General features: G+C 41.3%; 1 protein-coding gene across 1 annotated transcript in view; it reads left to right on the top strand.

The window, feature by feature from the left end:
- The window catches only part of LOC100707538 (tetratricopeptide repeat protein 28), a 180778-nt gene that overhangs the window by 90945 nt on the left and 66733 nt on the right, over positions 1-23100 (top strand). The window contains 1 exon segment of the mRNA XM_005473175.3: positions 18161-18308. Coding sequence (XP_005473232.1) covers positions 18161-18308 — 148 coding nt within the window.

The following is a 23100-nucleotide window of genomic DNA, read 5'->3' on the forward strand; positions in this document are numbered from 1 at the left end:
TAAGCAGTGCCTTAACTAGTATAAACCCCATTTATAAGCATACAAGCTGCAAAACATCTTCAATGAAAGACATGGGATTAAGGCTTTATAAGACCTGTGAAATACTAAAAATCTAAATTAAAAACCTGATTTAAATCCAAATTAAACCTAATATTTTTTGGCAAGTTGCAGGCTACGTTGCAGGAAATGATTTGGATTAAATGTAGGACACCAATTAAAAGCGAATTCGTTGCTCTAGTAAGCAGAAAACACGCAAGCTGAAAAACGCAAATGGTGGCCTGCATCTCCTACTAAATGTTTTCATTATCTCCATTTCCAGGCTCAATATGACCTGATAACTCACCTGCAAATTATATAGAAAATACATGATATGGATCATCACAACCCTCCTATTCTTGTAATATGATATGAGTATCTCACAGCTTTTATTTTTAGTGGAAGAAGCCCATTAAACTGCCACTGTGGGAGAGAGCTGCTTAATTGCCAACTAAGGTGTGTGACATTTGGAGCAGCACATTGAATCTGGCCCAAAGTCCAAAAGGTGTTGTGAAGGACTGAGTAATTACTCTGGTCTCTCCAGGCAACGGGTTTAATAAGATGACTCAGTCATGGAAGGGTATTGCAGACATGCACACTAACACACATTCGCGCACACACAAAGATTTTTGTGGGATGCCATTTATATCTTAGTGTTTTTTTCAGCTACTGGATTTCAGCAGCTGTATAGTTTAAACTACAACGTTTAAACCATTCCTACAGATTTTTCTTTATACTTTCTGTTTAACAGATATAAAACATTTAAATCATTTTTAGAGATGCATCAGTTGCAATTTTCTTAATATATTCTGATATCTGATTTGTTGTTATTCTTTTTTTTCTTATTTGATTTCAGCCTGTCTTCATTTTCTTTTTCTACGAACAGTAATTTCTTTCATAAAAATGCCAGATGTGTTTATTCTTTTTACCTTTCTTCCCCAAATCTGCACCCAATTAGTGGACCTTTTTTATTACTTTCACTCAAACAAACCTCAAAATCGTACTACAGGTTAGTGTGAAGCTTTTTTTGTGCAAATAAAATCCAACTGAAATTAATTGCTGTAGAACCCATTTTATCCAACTTGTCTGGGATTGCTGCAGCATCTTTTTTTTTTTTTACTTTGAAACAATGCCAGCTGAGCTGTTGTCAGAGTTGGAGCTAATGAATGTGCAATGAATGTTTCAGTTTATCTGACATTACTGCGTCCAAAAAAAGAGCAAAGACTTCAGAACTGATTGAGTTACACACAGATTGGTAGAGCAAAAGGAAATAACAGATGCTACACTGGCAGATAACTGGCACTATCTAGCTGTACAGAGTAGTGATATGAGTTAGCCCACTCACAATTATGGCCCTTTATGTTTGTTTCACTGAAGAAATTTCTTGCACAAATCAATATGTTGTGTTTCTGTTGATTACCCAGCATATTGCTACCAGGCATGTTGATAACAATCACAGTTATTGTGGTCTATATCAGGGAGAGGTTTAGAAAGGTGTGCATCAAGCTTCTGCACAGCACGCTACATTTTAGCCATGATTGGTCAATGGCTACAGTGTTTCCCACAGATTTAGGCTCTTTTACTGGCCTTATGGGTCAGTGCACATGTTTTCAAAAAGTTGCATGCTTATTTAAATGATTGATTTAGCTAATACTGTTCATTAGGTTCTCCAGTTTACAAATGTTATTGCAGGTGTGTCACATGTTGAAGCACTGCAACTCCACCGTCTTTGACTGTGGCTTGTAGTCCTTGTTCTGCTGTGTAGCCTCGATGAGCTGGATGTAGCAGCAGAACCAGCTCTGCACTTGCTGTAGGCTCTGATTAAGACTGGCCCTCGAGCAGATTTCCAGCAGGAGGAGGGGTGTTGTTGCCAGCCCTTCCAGTTGTGGAGTTGGAGTTGGTCTAAAGTAAATGAGGTCAAGAAAACTGCTTTAATAGTGACCTAGCTAATCGTGAAGTAGGTCGGCAAAAACAGGTGAAGGGCTAGACTTGTCTGGTTAGCAGCCTCAAGAGTCCAGCAATAAAACCATTAGAAGTAGTGTTCCTTTCAGACAAATAACAAAAATAAAAGATTTACTAACTATATTTGGGTGTTAATACTTCTTGCAAAGTAAAGCAAAGGTCTGCCAACTGAATGTTGATGTGGGAAACACTGGGCTGACCAGTGGAAAAGCAGCAGCTTCTAATCACTATCAGGATCAGTGCAATCCTACATTTGCTGTCCTTTCCAAAGAACTTATGTTTTAATTGTCATTTGTTTGTCCTTCAGCAGGACCAAATGAAATTTTTGTACAGAGCACTATAAAATATTAGATCCAGGAAATTATTCTTTTCCCCCAGCAGCTACTGCAAAGGAATGCAGACTAACTAATAGGGACCTTGGGCCCTTGAAAAGCCTCACGATGGTCGATTTCCAGTGACATAGCAGGAAAATATTATTAACAGAGCCTTTTGCAAAACTCGGAATTTTCTAATAAGATCTTTAATAAACATTTTTCTATGTTTGATATACTTTCAAATGCTGAAGCATGTCTGCATGCATGCAGTGGTTATGATCAATGTTCCCTCTAATTTTTCACGTGTCTGAGCGAACACACAAACTCCCTGAGCGATCCCTTGGACCACTGTGAGCGACATCAGACGTGTGCGCTGTGGTCGCGCCAGCATCTAATCCATCCAAGTTACATGGTTTATTAAAATAATCAAATTACAGCAATTACAACATTTATGTTAGACTACTTTTAATTAACTGCTTTAGCCCACTTACAATGAAAATGTAAAAAAAATCTAGTCATTGACCTGTGTAGTATGTTAACACTATTGGAAGTAAAAATAACTTGAACTCCAATTTTGAAAACACAACTTTCTTTCTTTTTTTTAAAAAAGCTCTGACTTGTATTATGAGTCTGTGCGCTGGGAGAGAGTCCTTTAACTCCCTGTCTGCAAAATACAGCATATAAAGACCAATGCTGGGCAATTAATTATATAGTTACTTCTTCAAAAAAGTAACTCAGTTTGGCAAACAACAAAGATTTTTGCAGCTGTTTTTTTTTTAAATGCAGCCAAGGCATTTTTAAATAAACATTTCAAACTATTTACAGAACAATCAGCTGTTCTGCATCAAATCTGATGCCACACAAATTATTTGTGCCACTCCAAAAAATAATTTCTGTCCACTATGAGATAAAGGAGAACAACAGCCTGATACCTGCAGGCCTGACAACAGGAGATGTATCACTCCTGTAACACCTGTAACATTCAGCAGTCGCCTCATTGTTCTGACACACACAACAAAACTATTGACTACACTACACACTAACTACACACTAACTACACAAGGTTTGCGCTAAACGTCGCAAATCTCTCACATATCAAAGCACCGCCGTCACTCCTAAAACTTCCCCCCGTTTCTTAACAACTAGATGCCACGTTGCCATATCATTTTTTGATTGGTCGACATGGTACTTTTTTGGACGAATAGGAAAGAGAGAGGGGGGCGGAGTTTGTTTTTGCTCACATGCGGAGAGTGCTTTCGAGCCTTTTTTCTTATAAAACGCCGTTTTTACCGTTTCTTCCCGCAGTAAATATAAGCAACGATAGTATTCAGGAAGAAAACCAAACATTGCAGATATTTTTATCACAACTCTGGTTTTACGTGGCCTATCAACACAATTTAAAAACTGGCATAAAGTCCACACTTTTTCGTCAATTGTTCGTCTGTCCTGCTCACATCTCCAATGGTTGTACACGTTGTCATTAACGTGGCTTCACTCCACATCAGCCACGCCGCTTTGCCAGCTAAAACTCCGGTGTCGGCACATAAGGACGCTGTCATAGCCTGTCAACCACGTTGATTGGCTGCGTATATATGAATGTAAATCGCATTATTGGCTGGACTATGGGATAAGGTGGCATCGTTCTAATACAATATGGGAGCAGCCAGTCACTCACTGACTAACACTGCAAAACAGAACTGTTAAAGTATTAATTTTAATTTCAATTCAGGTTAATTTTTTTTGTGCGCAACACATATTTTCTGTGCGCAGAGACCGTGCCAGCAGTGCGCAATTGCGCACGTGCGCAGCTTAGAGGGAACATTGGTTATGATTTTGATCAGAGAATTGCCCCTGACAGTGATCTAGTTTTTTTAAATTGTTTTTCATACGCTTGAACTTTTGTTTTCTTCCTTCTTGAGTAAAAGTAACATAAAACCTAAAAGTAATGTTCCACTACTAATCTGTGTGTCACAGTTTTAACCTGGTGTCGTGCGCTATTTATCTTAGAAAATCTCTCAGAGTGATCACGGGTGATTTATCTGCTTGGTTAGTCTTGTAAACAGCCTTCTGCTCCACCATGTCTGTGCTTCCCATGTTTGTACAGTAGATGAGTGGCTCCCTGGCCCTCTCCTCGGGGTTGTTTAGCTTCAGACCCCTCATAGAGAAAAGGGAACTCCCTTAGGGGAACATGAAGCACTACAGGTTGAATGAAATTCTCTCTGAACACTCCAAAGCTCTCTTCATCTCTGCTGGCTCTGGGGGAAAAAAGCGGCAGAAAAATGTTTAAAACAGGATGCTTAATCCAGCAGCACCAAAAAAAAGCACACTAGCACACTTTTTTTTTTCTAACCCAAGAGAAAAAACACTTTAAAAGAGGCCCAACATGATAAGCCAGCATAATGAGCCATCGCTGACTGATATTAGGAAGTTTATTCATAGAATAGCACTAGAAGATGACTTAGTGCAGGATGTTATCTTAATGCCACAACATGATAAATGATTCAGGGAGGATAGTGTTAGAAAACTGCAGTAGTTACATTTTCCCAGCACGCAGAGCAGGAGCATAGTTTACAGAGAAGAGGATATATACAGCACATGAAACTGTGTGTTTGGGTGGTGTGCTGGTATATGAAGACCAGTATAGGTTTCAAAAGTGCTGTCTGACCTGATAGCTTGGAAGCCGTCTGTTGCAATAGCTAGTGTTGTACTTGACACTGACACTAATAGCTGGATCAGGTGTCTGTTGATGCTTTTATTGTGTCTTGTGATATAAATACAGGCCGTCTTTCCTTTACAAAATGTACCTTTGAATTTCTCATTTCAGTTTAATTATATTTAGAGTTCAAGGAAATCCCCAGTTAAAAAGATTATGTTTCTGAAGTCAATGAATAATTGTATAAAATAGCTGTGATTTCAGCGTTGAGATAAAAGATATGAAGGGGAAAGGAAACTTCATGGTGCACTACCTTTTAGCTTGTGTCTCTCTCTCTTTCTTCCTTTCTTTTTTTCACCCCATTTGGTTTTAAGTTGAACAGTCGTCGGGTGAATTTGAACAAAATCACCGTGACTTCACCTTCCCATCTCCTCTGCTCCTCTCTGTGTGGGTGGGGAAGAGCGCACAGGGTGAAACAGAGAGCAGAGGAGAGGAGCCCAATTAGAGCGAGTGTAAATAAATGACAGCAAGACAGCAGAAATTCAAAAAGCAGTTTATAAATGAGGTAAGTAACATGACATAAGTCATTATATCATTTTGTGTATGTGTGCAAGGGGTTACTAATGTCGCCTTGCACATAAAATAATGATTTTCAGTCCGCACAATACTCGCTATCGGCTGTTACCCGAAGCCAAAGTATCTGTAACGATACTGGGACTGAAAAATTCACATTGGTGCATCTCTAGTAATTACCTCAGTAAGCATGATATAATAGGCTCCAATATTAGTGTTGTCATTAAGTAATAGAGCACTACTCTCACATTGTGCCATCTAATAATAAGTTATGAGAGTGGAGGTCCATTTAAGGAGGAGGTCCAAAGGGTGTGTGGGTGTTTGTGTGTGTTGTGTGTGTGTGAGTTATAGCAAGGTCTCAAGCAGGGACTAGTGGCTTAGTAATTTATGGTGGCAGGGTTGGCTACGTCCACTGGGGTCATCACTCCCTGGCCAGCCTGATAGGTAATTCATACACCCCTACTATATGGGAGGGGATTCTGCTTCTTTTTGCCATTTATCATGCTGCATCTATTTCTTAAGACTCCCAACCCGACCCCATGGGGTTGTGATGAGGCAAACTGTTGCATTAATACAGTGAGGCTAGAAGTGCAATGTGTGGAAACTACAAAACCAGAGGATCATTGCCCTTATTGGTCAAACTGTGTCCTCTAGGTCTTACACAACAGAGCTGCCGGTACAGACCATTTGCTAATTTGAATTTACAGGTTTCCCGATGTTCATTTGCAAACGGCTGTTTCAGACCTGCTTCTTGCTTGGGGTGATCATTACCACAAGAGGAGGATTTAGTATTCAGCTCAGCCGAGGCGCTGACATGGAAGGGTCTCTGGCTTCTGTTTCTATTAGAGTCCAGGCCCGCGGCTGCACAGCCAGCACTTCAGTGAGCCCTTTCTTAACACATGGCCATTTCCCTGCTGCTGCTGCAGCTGCTGCTCCTAACTCTCTAGCTTTTGGATAGAAATATGACACTGGAGAGCACCCATGGCATTCTTGTGCCCTACCCGTCTGTCTTTTTCCTTCCCAGCTCCACTCACGATTTCACATCCAATTTTCCCATTGCCCAGTGACGCCCATTCCCCTAAGACCCCCAGCTACTATGAGATCACTGGACTCCTCTGTGAGTGTGTGTATGTGCTCTGTTATTGATCAGGGTTGTGTCTTTGTGGCTCTGGGCTCCTGCTGCTGTTATCACTGCAGAGTGGAGGGTGGGGAGGAGTGAGTGTGGTTCACAGCACTGAGAGCTTGAGGGCAGCGTGTGTTATCTAATGGGATTTACAGTATGCCCAGCATGTGTTCAGTTTTAGCTTTTTTCCCCCTCTCTCTCTCTTTGCTTTTGTGTTGATGATGAGCTCGAAGATGCGCGCAATTAAACTAATCATAATTATGGTGTATTTGGACTGACAGTAGTCCAGCAGGAGAAAGGTAACAGGAAATTACAAGAGGCAATAAGAGCGTCTGCAGTGATTCATCTCTAGGATCACTGTAATCACAAAGTAGGAGGAGGGTGTCTAATGCGATAAAAACAAGACCGCTGCTGGATTTGTCTTTCAATTAAAAACTGAGCATAAGCAATAAAAAACAAAATTACAGATGCTAAAGTGGTTCTGAAGACGTGGATCAAATGTTTTTTTCTTTTAGAGGGAGAAACCGAGCAAATGATGTTTATTTCATGTTAAGTTACCTGCGGCAGAAGATGAGCATTCATTTCACTTACAGTGAATTGAAGGTGAAAGGATTATCTGTATTTTTCCAGATTTTTACCTGCTTATCCCGCAGCTCCCTGTTACTGTAGGTTTTTTTTTTTTCCTCAGTGGGTGTGGATAAGACTTTTATGATGGATTGCACTATAGGTCCCCTCGAGTGCATGCATGTGAATAAATGGGTGCAGCGTGCGCATGTTTCTTCTTTCCCAGCCTCGTTCCTCCATCGGTCTGTTTTTTTTCCCTTCTCTCTCATGAAAGTTCTCCTTAAAACCCTTCTCTGTCCCTTTTCACTCACTGGCTGCGCAGTCAGACACGCTGAGCAGAACTGTGCAGCACTCAAGGCACCCAACCCTCCTCTGTGGCCACAGTGATTAATTACTTTTAACAAAGCAAACTAAGTCTTGCTTGTCTGGATCAATTTTTTCCCCATCTTGGTGCGAACCGCTGTCACCAGTAATTGCCAAACTCCGTGTAGTATGAAAAGAGGTCCACTTTTCAACTCTCACTGGTCCTAAGCTAACCCTAGCCTCAATTTTCCACACTCGTGGGCCTACTCTCCTAGCTCTAATGGTGCTAACGATCCTCTCCCCCCGTGTTTCTTTTCCTTCTTTTAAATTTTCCTTTGTTTCTCAACTGTTTTTCCTTGTAACACCTTCTTGGGAGCTATAATGCTTTTGTATAAAGCTGTGACATTTTATAAGTCATATTTTTAGTAGCTACCCTGCTTTTAGGGCAGCACTTATAATAATAATAATAATAATGATAAAGTAATCATAAAGCACAGTGCTTCTTTCCTTCTACACATGCTAATTGGCATTGCTCCGCCGAGCTGATCAAACACCATTAATCTATTTGTAGTATATATTTGTTTCTAAATGAGAAAATTAATACATTCCCTTGCTGCAGCCAGCTGTGTGCGGTGAGCCATATTGATTGTTGGCACCCACAGTATGACTCAGAGTTCTGAGCAAGTGTTTTTATTTGGCCTTCTTTGCAGGGGTGTGTTTGCGTGAGCATGCATGCGTGTTTTCTTGTTTCTGGAAGCGGATTAATTTGATGTTCAGAGGAGCTGCCAAAGGACTTCCAGTGAACATATACACTGTCTGTTTTTTTAGCATATACGCAGTCCACAGGTTGTAATGCAACCTGTTCACTTCTTCCTTTTTTTACCGGACAAGCCAAAGAATGTCACAGCACGCATAGAGATAGATATCAAAGTGAGGGAAACGCAGCAAACGTTATTAGCAGGCGGGCACAATTAATGATGCATGGTGATGGCCAAAGAACGCTGAGGGAACTTGTTTAATGAGCTAACACAAAGACTGCGCAGATGTGCTACAGGACTACTCAGCGTTATCAGAGGCAGATACCTCCTTTCAGTAGGAGTCTGCCAATTAGCCCTCTATTGGGAGTCAACTGTCAGGATTTCAGAGTAAAATTGGAAGCACTTGCTGCTATAATGTGCATTAGCTGCGATGTGCGGCTCTCTGCATCTTTTTGGCTTTTTTGATTCTCTTAGTGTGACAAATATCCTGTGAAAATTATGCTACTGTGGAGCTCAGCTACATTTAGGAGTGACCAATATCTCTTCACAGAAAAGCCGCCCTGAAACCTACTTCATTGTCTCCTCATTAATAATGAAAAAGTCCACACTGGTCCACTCATAATCCTGATTTTTTTCTCTCTCCAGCTTTTCATATTTTCTCTGGCCCAGCAATGTGCTGGAGCATGTCATATATATGATAAGTAGAGGACCTTGTCCGCGTGGGACTCATCACACACTTAAATTGGCGCTCCGTGGAGTTCATATTGCAGTGTGGCCGAGGGGGAATTAGCCCGTCTATATATAAACCTCCGCTGCATGTGTTGTGAATTAAAGTGCATTTATCTGATAATCGCTGGGGACTTCCCTTTGTGCATGGGTATGGTGAAGCAGTGGCGCTGTAGCCACAATACCCCAGTATAGTGATGCTGCTGCTGCACTGGGAGATGGGAAGGAGAAATAGGTCATTCACAATAAACAGCTCTGATAGCCTGGATGGCAGCAGACATGTACAGTAGACGAGGGAGGAATAACAAGGGGCATCGGTGTGTCTCCTTGATGTGCAGACCTTTACCTCCTTTTCGAGCCCTCGTCCACTGTCGTGTATATAAAACTGTTTTGTGCTCCATTCTCATTGTCTTTTCAAACGCTCCCCTCTTCTTTGTCCAGTCTTATCAACCCCTCAGTGCTTTATCTGTGATTCAGCTTGCCTTTACTCAATCATGTATGACTTCTCACTAGCAGAATCAAAAGCAGTGGGGCTCATGCCATGCTTTTCATTAGAGCTCTCCATAAAGGCTGACTGTGAGTCTTTTGAAGTATTGTGGGGCAGCTCTGGAGAAGCACACTGTCAGATGGCAGCCTGGGCTGCTGACTCTTGTTTGATGAAGCAACTTCCCACTAAGGCCAGAGCAACTTAATGAACCCAACCCAAGTGCTGACACTGGCAAGGAGCTGTGCCTACTGTGTGACAGTGTGAGAGGGTAATGACTTGGTGGACTCTCCCTCTCTCTGGGATCTTCAGCGATAACCAAGCAAAAAAAGCACCTCGGGCTCCGAAAAACTATTTTGACTTGGCAGCTTATTTTTCGCACTCTGCAAATGCCACTTTCAAGTGTTTTCATTTCGCACAGACTAAATATTTTCCGAATAGAGTTTTTTTTTTTTCCCCTTCATTTTTACCACAGTACATCTCGAGTCCTGCTATAAATTCAATAAATCGGGGGAGATGGAAGCAACATGTGAGATATTAAAACCGCTTATACTGTCATGCTTTAGAGAGTTCTCGCAAGAGGCTCAGTTGGGCGCAGCTTCCAGTGAGTAATGAAGACGCCTGGTTTCTCATGTTGGGAACACTTGTCCCTTCTTTTGTGTTTACTAAGAAGAGGGTATTTTTCAGCCCTGCTTGAGGTTAGTGTCAGAGCCAATTAAAGGAGTACAAATTAAGATGGAGGACACGGTGCCTCAGGCCAGAAGAGCACAGAGGCGGGGCCAAGTAGCCTCTTCTATTATGACTGTGGGGTAAAGCACATCAGGGGCACAGGCGATTAGGACTCCTTATTAAATTTGCATTGTAAAGAAATGATCAAACACACAAATTTGTATTGAATAATTGGGATTATCTGTTGCACTTAAAAAAACAGACAGAAAAAGACTTAATAATGGCAGTAAACACTTAAAATATCCAGTGGAGATTGCCGCTCGTAGCTCGATGGACTGTTTCACTTGAAAAATGTGAGGTCTATAAAAAGCAGGCCTTTCTAATATAGTCTTTTATGACCACCTTTAGCCTAGTCGGCACAGAGGGCACTTATGAAGCCTTGAGTTTGCTCTCTTTTTTCAGGTTCACCATCTGGCCTTGATTGATTAAAGCTCCTTTAAGTAATTAATGCCCACTTTAATTGCTAGTCAGCCCCTGTGGCTGTTGGGATCGTGTGCAGTGCTCAGGCAGAGCCGAGCCAAGGATCTAGTTGAGAGGGGCACGGAAATCTGTTTAACACCCTGACCCTTGCAGCCTTACATCTAAACACTCTTAAGATGCTAATAGGAATGCAACTATGCTAGCTGCATCCATGTGACAAATCGGGCCATAAATCATGGCGGCAGAGTGTGAAGTGGCTTTTCTAACATTGGAATTAACATGCTTGGAGCTACGGGGGGAGAGCGATTTTTTTTTTTTTTAATTTTTTTTAATCTGGTGTTTTAACACTTTCCTTCGGTTTGTTTCCTTTGTGAGGCCGTCAGTTATGGTGGACGTGCACGTAGCAGAGAGAAAATTGAATTTCCTCTGCCAAACAGTGCATTGTGACAGCGTGTCACTGCACGACCCCACAGCTTGCCACTATTGTGCTGTTTCATCTGTTTGTGATAAATGAGCAATATCAGTTTTTTCCCTTCTGTTTCACTCCGACTGTCACAATAGATGTACGCCATATGACACTCCACCGGTTACAAGGCCTGACCTTCTTTATTGAAGGTTCTCTTTGTCTTTTGATAATTGTTTTTAGAAAGCGTTAAACCATCCCCCTAGCCAGATAATGCAAGACTCAGTGAATACAGAATACTCAGCATTGATTCCGCATACCTGACTATGACCTTTTCCAATCTGGAGTCCTACGCTGCCTGCCAGTTTGATGTGAGCCGGCTAATCGATTCCTCGCAGCCATGAGAGACTCCTACATTGTCTCTCACACTGAAATCCCTGCCAGGCAACCTGGAGTATACCTGAGTTTCATTGTCGCCACTCACGGAATAATGAAACATTTACCCTTTAATTGCCAGCTCTACATAGAATGATCTGTTTAATTTGCTCTCATTAAAGCCATCTAATCTAATGGGCTAATTAGGGGCTTTGGATAGTACAGCAATCACCAGAGTGTACAACGCCTTTAGGGAGGAATGCATCAATGGATCATAAATATTTTACTGTGTCTACCTACATGCAGATTGCGAGGTGTCTCAATTTGACTTGCATAGGTGCTTAACATGCACCTTTGATGTGGCTTATCTTGTTAACAAAAATGTCACTGTACAGTTAACCGGGGGTGTTCTACAAAAGCCCTCAAAGTCAGCACGTAAGGCAAAACAAAACCCTGTAAAAGCAACATTTTTTCATTGATTGGCTGGATTATTGAAGACATCTTTCACCCAGTGTGAGGGAAAAATGAGTCTGTCACTGCTTTTTTTTCTCCTCACAAACAGAACGCGTACGGACAGATAAACACAGATCGATCGATGCAGGTCAGGGATGTTTTGCCGTTTTAGGGTTTGGCTTTATTAGATTGGGGAGACGGTAATAGACAGGCAGCTGCGTCATGATTCCATCCCTGTGACCCCGGGGCCAGAGGTTTATGTTTGACCCAGGGCAATGGGTGTAATGCTCCCACTGGTCCTCCTGGGGAACATCGGACCTCTTCAACCATGGGGAACTGGGGGATGTCTACCTGCGAGGAGTCACGGGAGATGGATAGAAGCTCGCAGTTTTGGCTTCAGAAATAGATTTAATTAAGCAGAGGCTCCATTGTGTTTCTTCTGTGGCTTTCAGCTTGTCAGCTTGAAGGGCAGTGGGCCCAAAGCTGCAATCATTCCATTTCACTTTTTTCAACTGTTCTCCCAGCTAATTTGTCATAGGCGACAGTTATCCCTGGATATTAAATTAAGCAGCTGACATTTTGTGTACCCGCCGAGTCGACTGTGTCACCTTGAAAGCGTAGTGGCGGAGATGTGCAAGGGATGGCGCAGGCACATGTCTTAAACCCTGGTCGACACATGACATTTCTGGGCCACACTGGAAACCAGGCAACAACACCTATAGTTAAAGAGCAAAGACAGAGAGGAAAGAAAAGCAGCAATGCCTTTGTTCCTGTCACGCTATTAGTGTTAATCTAATCCCAGCGTCCCGGCCAGTGTGGAAAGCTGATTTCAAGTAATACACGTTTATTGGAGACAGATGGGCGGTTTTCTTCTCGAGATATTGATGTATTTTTTCTCAGTTTGTGTTTGTGTATGTGCGTGTGTGCCTGCAGTGTGTTTGCAGCCTGCTGTCCCTGTTTGATGGACTGATTTGGGTTCCATTATGTCACCAGCGGGGGTTCAGTTCAGAGTCGTAGCTTTGGCACCACTCGCCCTGTGGGTGATCAGAATCCATCTGCAGCAGGCGTATCCTAAACACAGTACAGCACTGAAGGGTGTGGCACGATCTAAACGGAGCTTATGCGGCTTCTATTGATTTCCACATTTGAGTGCATCTCTATTATTGCTGATCACCGATCAGGACACAGCAAGCTACACAAGGCCTTGGGCTACCGGAGCACAGCTGTAGCCATCTGTTCGGTGACAGGCTGTCTGCATTGTGTGTGAGGAGCTAGGCTACTTGTTTAGAGAGACATCAGTGTGCGTGAGATTTTACACCTCTGAATGTGAGGGAGAAAACAGCTTCAGCTGTTAAAAAAAAAACCCTGAACACATGGGCGTGTTTCCAGCTCCAGTGCCCTTGGTACAGAGTATTTGCAAATTACCTACGCTATTTGATTTCATTCTGAAAATCACAGTTTTGGGATCAGGTAAACAAATAGATTAGACTGTTGTCTGGGTGCATTTTGTCTTGGAATTACTACATGCATCACACACTGCAATTTGAGAAAAGAAACTTAGATAAAGGACGCACGTGCAGATACACAAATAGTGCGAAATGGTTACAGCTTTATATTTAATGAAATTATAATATGTAAGACAAAAACAGAGTTTGTGCAATTCTAATTAGCTTGGAAGTCAGTATTTTTTTATGACCACCTTTATTCTTCAACACAGTTTTCTTGTCATTTCTTGAAGTAGTCTTCAGGAATAGTTCTCCGGGCTTCTTGAAGGACATTCAAAGCTCTTTGATGTTTGCTGCCTTTTGTTCTGTTCTCTGTCAGGATGATCCCACACTGCTTTAATAATGTTGAGGTCCGAGTGCTACAGACTGGTTTTCTGTCCAGGTATGCTTTTACAACATCATCAGTGTGTTTGGGATCGCTGTCATGCTGAAAAATGAAACGGTTGCCAGTCACACACTTTGCTTAAGTGCCAAATGCATCTCTCAGGTCCTTTGTGAGGTTTTTGCAGAATTTTCCCCCCTATTACTTAAGGACACGACTTTCAGATGCTATTCATCTGCTGTGGATTGTTTTTTTGGACTACCACTTTCTCTTTTGTCCTTCACTTCACGTCCAGTTTTCTCAATTTTTTAAGGACATACGGCACAGCATCCAAAGATGTGCAAGGTTTTCAGCCAATAACTCTTTGGGAATCACCTTGTTGGTGCAAAAACACTATTTTATGCCTGCCAAATTGTGTTATCTTTGTCATTTTTCATAGATTCAACTAAAAAAATGGGAATAAATTATGTATTTTGACTAGCTGCTAGTAAAAAATGTCTGTTGGTGTGCACACAACAGTGGTTCCTCCTTTGAGTTAGGTGCTTTTTTTTTTTACTTGAATGATTCATAGGTCAGTGTTGAGTGGCTTAAGAAACAAACAAAACAAAAAAAAAAAACATTCCTCCAAAAATGGTCAGGTACAAAGTCTGGACTGAAAATGAGTGAAAAAGCAGCCAAATTTCCAAAACTTTGAAAGACCTTTAGAAATCTTGGAGAACTATTACTCAAGAGCTCTTCAGAAAATTATACAAAGTCTGGCTATTTGGTTTTCAAACGGCTCTATAAGAAATTCTGTACAAGTGCTTATATCAGGAAGAGTGCTGACTGCATACACACAGTGAAACTTTGTTTACCAAATCATATTACTGTCGCTCGGTGTTCTGATCCATTTGGTAGTCATATATATGTTTTTACTAGATTTTTTTTCTTTAACCCCGAGATCTTGAGCAAAGATCGACAAGTGGAAACACAGACATGTTCCCAGGGACTGAAGACACCTCTGGGGTTAGAGTGTACAGCCTAAGAAGGGGGCAAGGACATATGCTGAGACATTAATCTCCTAATAGAAAAAGAGCCTCCAACAGCTGGTGTTGCACCAAATTCACAGTCTTAATCTTGTCAACTTTCTGTTCACTTGCTCTGACTGTGAGCCTTATTGTGAACAACAGAGCTGTCACTTGAAGAAAATTGTCCATGTTTCATTGTAAGTGCCTTGTTAGAGCGAAAGAGCGTATTCAGCGGTGTGCGTGAGCTTATTTGTGTATATGCACAGGGAATGTTGGTTCCCCACAGTGTCTAGCACAGTGTATTGCGGTGATTTTTTGCATCATTTCCCTCTTCCTCCTAAGCATAAAAGCATGAATATTTAAAACTACATCAAACAAGGATTCATGAAATATTAAAATATTCGAGAAAGAAGAAAATCTTTCACCCTGTCTCTTATTCATATGTGTTTTGTAGGCTCTCTCTTTTGCTCTCACACACACACTCACACGTAATCACGCACATGCACACGTGCACATAAGCCCTCTCAGAATTCACCCACGGGTACGAACGACAAACCTTCCCCTCTCTATCCACTCTTCTGTGGTATCAGCACAATGCTGCATTAAGTACAAGACGCGAACATGCAAGAAGGTTCAATAATTTACCCCGGATTGAATTTCTGGCAAAACGCATTATTCGAAGTCTTGTTTTGTTGATGTCATGTTGTAAAAAGATGCCAAACAGATGTGTCACATTTCAGGAGGGCATGTGCTGCGTGGGAACTTGGCTTTCAGAGGAGTCACTCTCTTTCTTTCCTGTTTAGGGAGCTGTTTCTTGGCTGAAAGATGAGACGCTGACACTCAGTTGTGCATACAATGCTGTACATTGACAGGGCACAGCAAATCTGCGTTGCTGCCTCCTTCTTTGTAATGCCCCCTGTACCGTACCTCTGTTTATTTCTCTTGTCTGGCTAAGAGCTACAGAGGCTGTGCTAATCACTGTAGCAGCAGCTCTGAGCAGATGCTGCCGTGTTTTTAGAAAAGATCCTGTTAAGCGTGCATTCAAATAAAAATGTGTAGGGGTAAACATCTTGCTTTTACTTCACCCAAAATGCTTCAATCCATGCTGACAGCATCGCCGACCCGACGGCGTTATCTCTGCAGCACTATTTGATTTTGCTGCGTGCTATTCAGTCTTTTACTTGTACGTCAGTTTCGGTTTATCTTGAGCTCTCATCAGTATCACGATCACCATTGTCCCTAATTAGTATTCAGCCACTGCAATGTAAATTCAGTGGAACCCTCTGTTTTAACAGCGGTACTTGGTTGAATTGACTTGTTGGATTATGCAGAGGCTGAGGTTATGTGACGTTTATGTCTTTGTGCAGCCATATGGTGTATTTTGAAGCCCATGGGAGACTAATGGAAGAAGAAATCTTATAAGGCTGTATGGCACATCGATTCTGTCACTTTTGCAGTGATGCATTCAGTGTTGTGCTTCTGTTTTCCAGTATTTCAATGTATTTTCTAGCCGGTCTAGTCTTTCAACCTTATGCAGGACGAGAGAAGCTACAATGAAGTGATTAAAGAAGAAGCCGGTTTTTTTTGTTTGACGCAAATCTTCCTTTTAAATACATCTTTTTCCCTTCATCTTCTTTCCCCGGTCGTCTCGGTCAGGGTACGGCGCTTAAGAGAATGAAAGGGAGAGCAGTCATATTGTAGGCTAAATCTAATCAAAGGGAGAAGTGCTTTTAAATGTCTTTTGTTCCCTTGGGCAAAACGTTTGTGGGGTCTCTCAATTCTAGCCAGTGCATCCTGCCCAAACTCCACTGCTGCTAGATGCAATTAATATTGAGCGGATTCCCTGAACCGTGCTCCACTCATATAATAACAGTGTTAGAACAAAGGTTAATGCTTTGAATTTAATCTCTGTCGTCGTCATTTTCTTTGGAGATGTGATGCAAGTGAGGGGCGGTGGAAATGTTGAAGTGGGGGGCAGCAGGTCTGGAGAGAGATTGGTAGTCAGTGGGGGGTCTCGGACGGAAGCGAAATTAATTACTGGTCTCTATAAATTCGATGTCATGTCTCATTTTCCCTAATCCTCTCTGCTTTTCTCACTTCCTAGTCGTGCTAACAGAGAAGCTTGGGAAGGCTAATGAAAAGGCCTCTGAGATGCTAATGGCAAATTAGCCCTTGTGTCACTTTTGGAAGCTATGAGTGGAGTTGCTGCCTACCGAGCGAGAAGGTGGCCAGACGGTAGCCTGGACCACTGCTGCTGCCCCTCACACACAAGCCAGCGCACAAAAAACACACCAGCATAAGGGAGACTTTGGGACTCTTATCTCTTACTGCTTTGTAGCTGTAAATGTGCGACACAAGCCCATATATGACTATTCTGGGAGACACTTTGCTTTCTCCTTAAGGGGATTTATCGGTTTGGATTGTGAATAATGAGCGCAACGTAGTTTCATCTCTCTTTGCTGGTGTTGTAAGACTGGACCAGAGTCAGGTTTAACAACTCAGTAGGATTTCTGTCTGATCGGGCCTTAGACACAAACATACTGAGTCACTTGCCTGGATGAAAGATCTCTCTGCAGCTAGTGATTCCAAACAGACATGCGGGGGGGGAGAAAAAAGCACACTTATTGTTGGGGCTTTGGATCGCAGAGACAGCGTCTGTTTTAGGTTTCAGTGTGCACAATGTTCCAAAAAAAGAAAAGAAAAAATTAGTCTCTAACAGAAAGATACAATATGTTACAAGTTGCATGCAGTATCTGCCTCATGGTACTGATTTATTATGCTTCCAACAATGTGACTTTCCCAGCTCTATGAATAAATGACTGGATGACAAATCTGTTTAATTTCTGTCTCTTTGAAGGCTCTTCCGTGTGTCCAAAACATTACGCAAATACATATCTGAAGTTAAAAAAAAAAAAAAAAGTATAGCAAAAACAGACCGGGCAGTTGGGTTACTCTTTTACAAGTGTGTACTGTCAAAGAGAATGAGTAATCTGAAGTATTTATGGGTGTTATTTTCTAAGCTACAGACAGATTTGAGTAAGTAGTTCTGTCTCATTCCCCTCTCTCTTTCCCATCACTTTTTTTTTTTCTACCAGCCAGAGAAATCCCAGCGCTCGGCTTGTGCAGTTTACTCCCACAGCAAGGAGACAGAGAGCAAAAAAAAAAAAATTGAATAGAAAAACAGGAGTTGCTCCTGAGAAGGCAGCCAGCCAGAGTGTAACATGTGCATTTATGTAAAACTTATAATCCAATTAACAAGTACAAAAAAAGCCAGTGATCACTCTATTATGGGAATACAAAGGAGAGAGGTGCCATGTTCAGAAAACTGCTCATGTGGAAAAAATGCTAATGGCGTGAAATGAGTGTGTCTGGTAATGTGTTTGAATAAAGCCCCATGCTGTGGCAGAAGACTTGAGCACTGATAGCTCTTTTACCTCCTTCTCTCTGCAGGCATACTTCCGACAGGGTGTTGCCCTTCAGTACCTTGGACGCCATGCCGACGCGCTGGCCGCCTTCGCCTCGGGGCTGGCCCAAGACCCCAAGAGCCTACAGCTACTGGTGGGCATGGTAGAAGCCGCCATGAAGTCGCCCTTACGAGGTGAGAAATGTGGCAGGTGAACACGTGCACTCTCTGTGCGCATGTCAGAAGGTCTTCGTGTGTGTGTGTGTGTGTGTGTGTATGTGTGTGTGTGTGTGTGACTCTTTCTGCTTCACCTTCTTCACGTTTCTGTCCTACAGCAGCCTAAAAGCCTGTCTCGGAGATAATCCTCGCTCAGTCAATAAATGCGTTGAGGTGACTTTACCTGTCAGTTTTGTACCTGTTTTGTGGGCAGGCCATCTCTCTATCTGCCCATCTTCCTGTCTTTGTGAGCGACTGGTGGTGTCAAGCACTTACCTTCGGACTCTAAGGAATGACGCCTGCAGCTTCAGCATATCTTATTGTCAGTCAGGCTGACACACATTGATAGCCTGTTATCTTAATGAGCATCCAGCACTAATGCCATTGTCTGTGTCTGCCCCTGTGTAAGGCTTTTTCTTCTTAAAGCTGAGTGGATTTATAAGTAGCGTATTCAGGCCAAGATTGTCACTAAAATGTGTTCATTTTTTATTATGCACTGTTATCTGTTGTATCAAGCAACTGCAGCGACCTGATTGTCCATGAGTAATCCGTGTGGGCCAGCCTAATGAGCCTCAAACAAACCTGGCACCAGTTTTACTTTAGATGACCACTGCGGAGGATTTAATATGCTTCAGATCTAGATGGCACAGATTGCCAGCGTAGACTGTGAGTCATCCTGCAGTCTCGCTTTGTCATCACCTCCTTGCCAAACTCCTCTGATGCCGTGCCTCTGAATAAATGTGGCCTTGTTTTTATAATCCAAAAATTACTGCACTGTGCAGTGGATCAGTAGCTCAGAAGGCCTTTGTTCAGTGAGGAATCAGCATTTCCGTGATTGAATACCGTGCTCCTCTGAATATTCTTGTGCAAATGCGACAAAAAAATATTGCAAAGAGAGAAAAGAATGGAAAGCCCATCTTAGCGACAGTGAGCATATAAGCCTGCCATTGGAACCAAAACAAAAAAAAGGCTTTGGGTGTGAGCCCAGACCTCAGCATTATGGACCAGAATGGGTCCTCTTAGTAGGGGTAGACCAACATTTAGCCCAAGCCACTTAATCTCTTAATTGTTTACCCTATTTCCCAGAGTGCCAGGCAACCACCAGAGGACCTAATCCAAGGTGTGTTGAGGAGAGGTAGTTAGGTCAAAGGATTAAGAGCAATGATCCTCTCAGAGGGACTCCTGGCACAAGGGGACGATAATCAATGTTACGCCAGCAAACAGGGAGGATAATCAGTGTTACTCAGCCAAAGTCCCCTGATAAGTGAAAGAAAGGTAGGCGAGCATTGCTTTCTCTCCTTCAAGGCAGAAAGTGCCATGTTTCTGTCTGCCACGTTTAATGGCCGCGCAGTAATTCAGGATCCAGAGTTCGTTACCTCTGCTGCCATTTTAATTGGAACTAATCAACGCCACGTTATATTTATCAAAAACACTTTAAACACTTTAAAGAAGCATTTATCAAAGTACTTATCAAAATATTGCTTGTTAGTTGTGTAAAAGCCTAATTATATAATCATTGTAATTAATAGGCTTCTTACTGTTTTGCCTTTGGTGGTAACAACGTTGTTATAACTGTGAAAAGTCTTTAGGTTGCCTCAAATTTATCATAGTACAAATTTCTTTAGTGAAAACTGGATACATTTTTTTCTCATCAGCATATAAACCATGCAGCTGATGACAAGAAACAGTTGATTATATCTAGCTGTGACTGCAGCGCTCACTTATCTCGGTCATTTATCTTACCGCTGTCGTCTCAACAAACTTATTTTCAGACTGCTCAGATCACTGTTAGGTTTATGGTTTGCCACTGGGTGAAGAGATGCAGCTGATAACATTTATTCAAAATAAACAAATCCCTGAATGAGACAAGAAGAAGGGACCTAAGAGAACTGAATAAAGGCGTTTGTCTTTTGATAAACGATTCTGTATCATGTACGGTTCAACCCAACAAAGGCTTGCCGCACACGTGCAGTTTACAATCATCTAAGCTGCAGTTTTTTCCTATAACATCAACATTGTCCACCTATATCACTGAGTGGCATGAGCAGTGGCAACTCAGCCTCTTATATTTTCACTAATGCCATCAGAATACTTTATTAAACCGAGGGGAAATTGTGTGTTTTTAGTGTTTCAGTCCCATGGAGAATATTCCTGCTGTTCATCCTGTTCTCATCCTGTGTCTTGTTTGTTTTCTTCGAGGGCCAGAGAGAATCTTAAGGATCCATTAGTTTTTAATTGTTAATCATTGGGTTATTTTACACACATGCTAACTAAAAAAGGTTTTTTCACTTGAAGCTCAGTCCAGATGAACCATGAAGGACATGGTGTGGCAGCTATTGACCCAGGCTGGATCCACTGCTATTAAAAGATTTTCATTTAACTAGAGTTTCTGGGCAAGGTGTGTCTAAAGGCAACTAAGCAGAATCCCTGCAAATGCAAAGTACACTTGATTTTATACCATGGGCATCATCTTAAACGTAATCATGAATAGAAAGAGTTGTAAATTATTTTGGTTCAAGTACAGCTAGCAGTTTAAGTATTAGTTAAATTAATGACTTAACGACTGAACGAGGAAGATAAATGCATGGTAAGACGGCTGTCTTTTGACTGAGTTGTCAGACAGTAATGCTATCTTTTTCTCATGAAAGTTTCCAAAACAACTTTTTAAAAATTCATTTAAACCAAAAAAATCGCTCAGAACTACATTTAATTATGAAGCAGTCCCAAAGAGCCAGCAGCAAAATAAAAGGGACTGATTGGAGTGAAATCTCCACAGATGAAGACACAGATAGTGGATGTGATATACGAACGCTTAAAAAAATAATCTGATTGCATCGTTCAGTAGTACGAGGACTCGAAAGTGAATACCCTGCTCTGGCTGCATAGTTAATGTGGGAAACTGATGAAAAATACGGACAGGCTGCTTAAGAAAATCACAGAAATTTGGTCTTAGAGAGTGACCAAAAATAGTCTTTATAATGAACAAAGTAATACAGACCATACAAAATGCTACAGCTAATTTGCTTAGATAACTTAAGGTTGTTTGAGAAATGGAAGTGAAAAGAAATCTGACAAAATGAACAGAATAAATTGCAGATTTGTAACTAAAAACTAATATTTTTTAATATTTTCTGGAAAAAAACAACCTTCATAAGTACAAAAATCAAATTGTTTTAACAGAAGAAGACCACGACATGAAGTGGGCAGTATAATTAATTCAGTATCATTAATTCCAAGAAGCATCTTTAATTCTTACGTAGGCACTGACTCGTGGTCATGTGGTGCATTCTAACGTCTTCCTGCAAGGGGAGGAGCTTAACATTATAAAGTAGTTTGAATATCTTGGTCTTACTTTGGTCTCTAACCTTTAAAAGTCACCTTTTTTTTGGTATATTTAATAATTTATGTATAAATTTCTTATATTTTTTTTATAATGACATTCCTGTTAAAGAAACAGGAAAGAAATGGAAGGTATGTGGGTGAAATTGATCTCGGAGCATAAAGAAACGAACAGATGTTAAACAAAACAGTATCCAAAAGTAGTGACTTATGGGTAAAGTAGTGTGCCAGTAGTGATGGTCTGTTGAAAAAACTATGAAGCAATAAATTAGAAATGGTAAGCTGAAAGCTGTCCAAATACAGTTTTAAAATTACTCTTCTGAACATGAACGGTATTAAAAGGGAATGTTATTCTTTCAGTTTATCTGACAAGGCTGTGTGGGTACTAAGAGGGAAAAGGTTGGAAACCACTGCAGCCTAGCAAGCTGACCTCCCTGGAGAGAGCAAGGAAGGAGGATTTTTATGTATTTATAATATTTTTTTTGTTGCTGAGAGGATTAGTAAGATTTTATTCTGCATTTTTCTTTTTGTCAACAGATTCAGTGAATGATCAAACCAGACAATGAACTGTTCCTACCAGAAGTTGTTAGTATAGCTTATTTTTTAGGGGCAAAAACTGCATTGTTGACCAATAAACCACAGCAAGTGACATTACCAAAATATTTGATTCCAAACTGAATACACTGCTGGAAAAGAAAGAAACACAAGTCTTCATAGGGGGCGTGTTTGCCTAACGAACAAAGTGCTGGGTGGCATTGACAGTGCAGGTAAAATATTTTGCTTTTGGTCTTTTAATAAGATTTTTTCCACGACTTGTATTTAACTTGTCATAATCAGGAATGAAATCCAGCTGGCAGCAGACATTTACATTAATTTCAAAGGGAGAGGATGGTAAAGATAATCTTATCGAGTGATATTGTATCGCAGAGGCAATTTCCATGAAATCGAGGGATTAAAAATTAAAAAGAGTATTTTATAGCTTCACCAGTCCTGCTGATGACACATCTGCTAATGCAGGGGAGAGAGTGCATGCCTTACATCTTTATTCACATGAAATGGAAGGCAGAATATGGTGCATTAGTGATACTGTATGCAGTCATGCTCTGCACATATCCAGTCACTAAAGGAACGTATGGCTCTGGCTGCAAAAGCAATATTAAAAGGCAAAAGGCGAGAAAGAGGCACAATGTTATGATGTTCTGTTAGGTGTTTTCTGCAACACAAGGGCTGTAATCTTTGCTTCATATACAGTATTGTGGAAAAAATATTCACCCTCTTCCAGACTTCTTATTTTATTGCATATGCATATGTCACACGTACATGTTTCATATCAGATAAAGATCACCTGGGTCAACACAAAATGCAGTTCTTAAATAATGGTTTCATTCTTTTCATTTTTGGAAAGCTGAGTTTAATTTGACTTGTCACACCA

Source organism: Oreochromis niloticus, linkage group LG12 (assembly GCF_001858045.2).
Source record: "Oreochromis niloticus isolate F11D_XX linkage group LG12, O_niloticus_UMD_NMBU, whole genome shotgun sequence".
In the NCBI taxonomy this organism is placed as follows: domain Eukaryota; kingdom Metazoa; phylum Chordata; class Actinopteri; order Cichliformes; family Cichlidae; genus Oreochromis; species Oreochromis niloticus.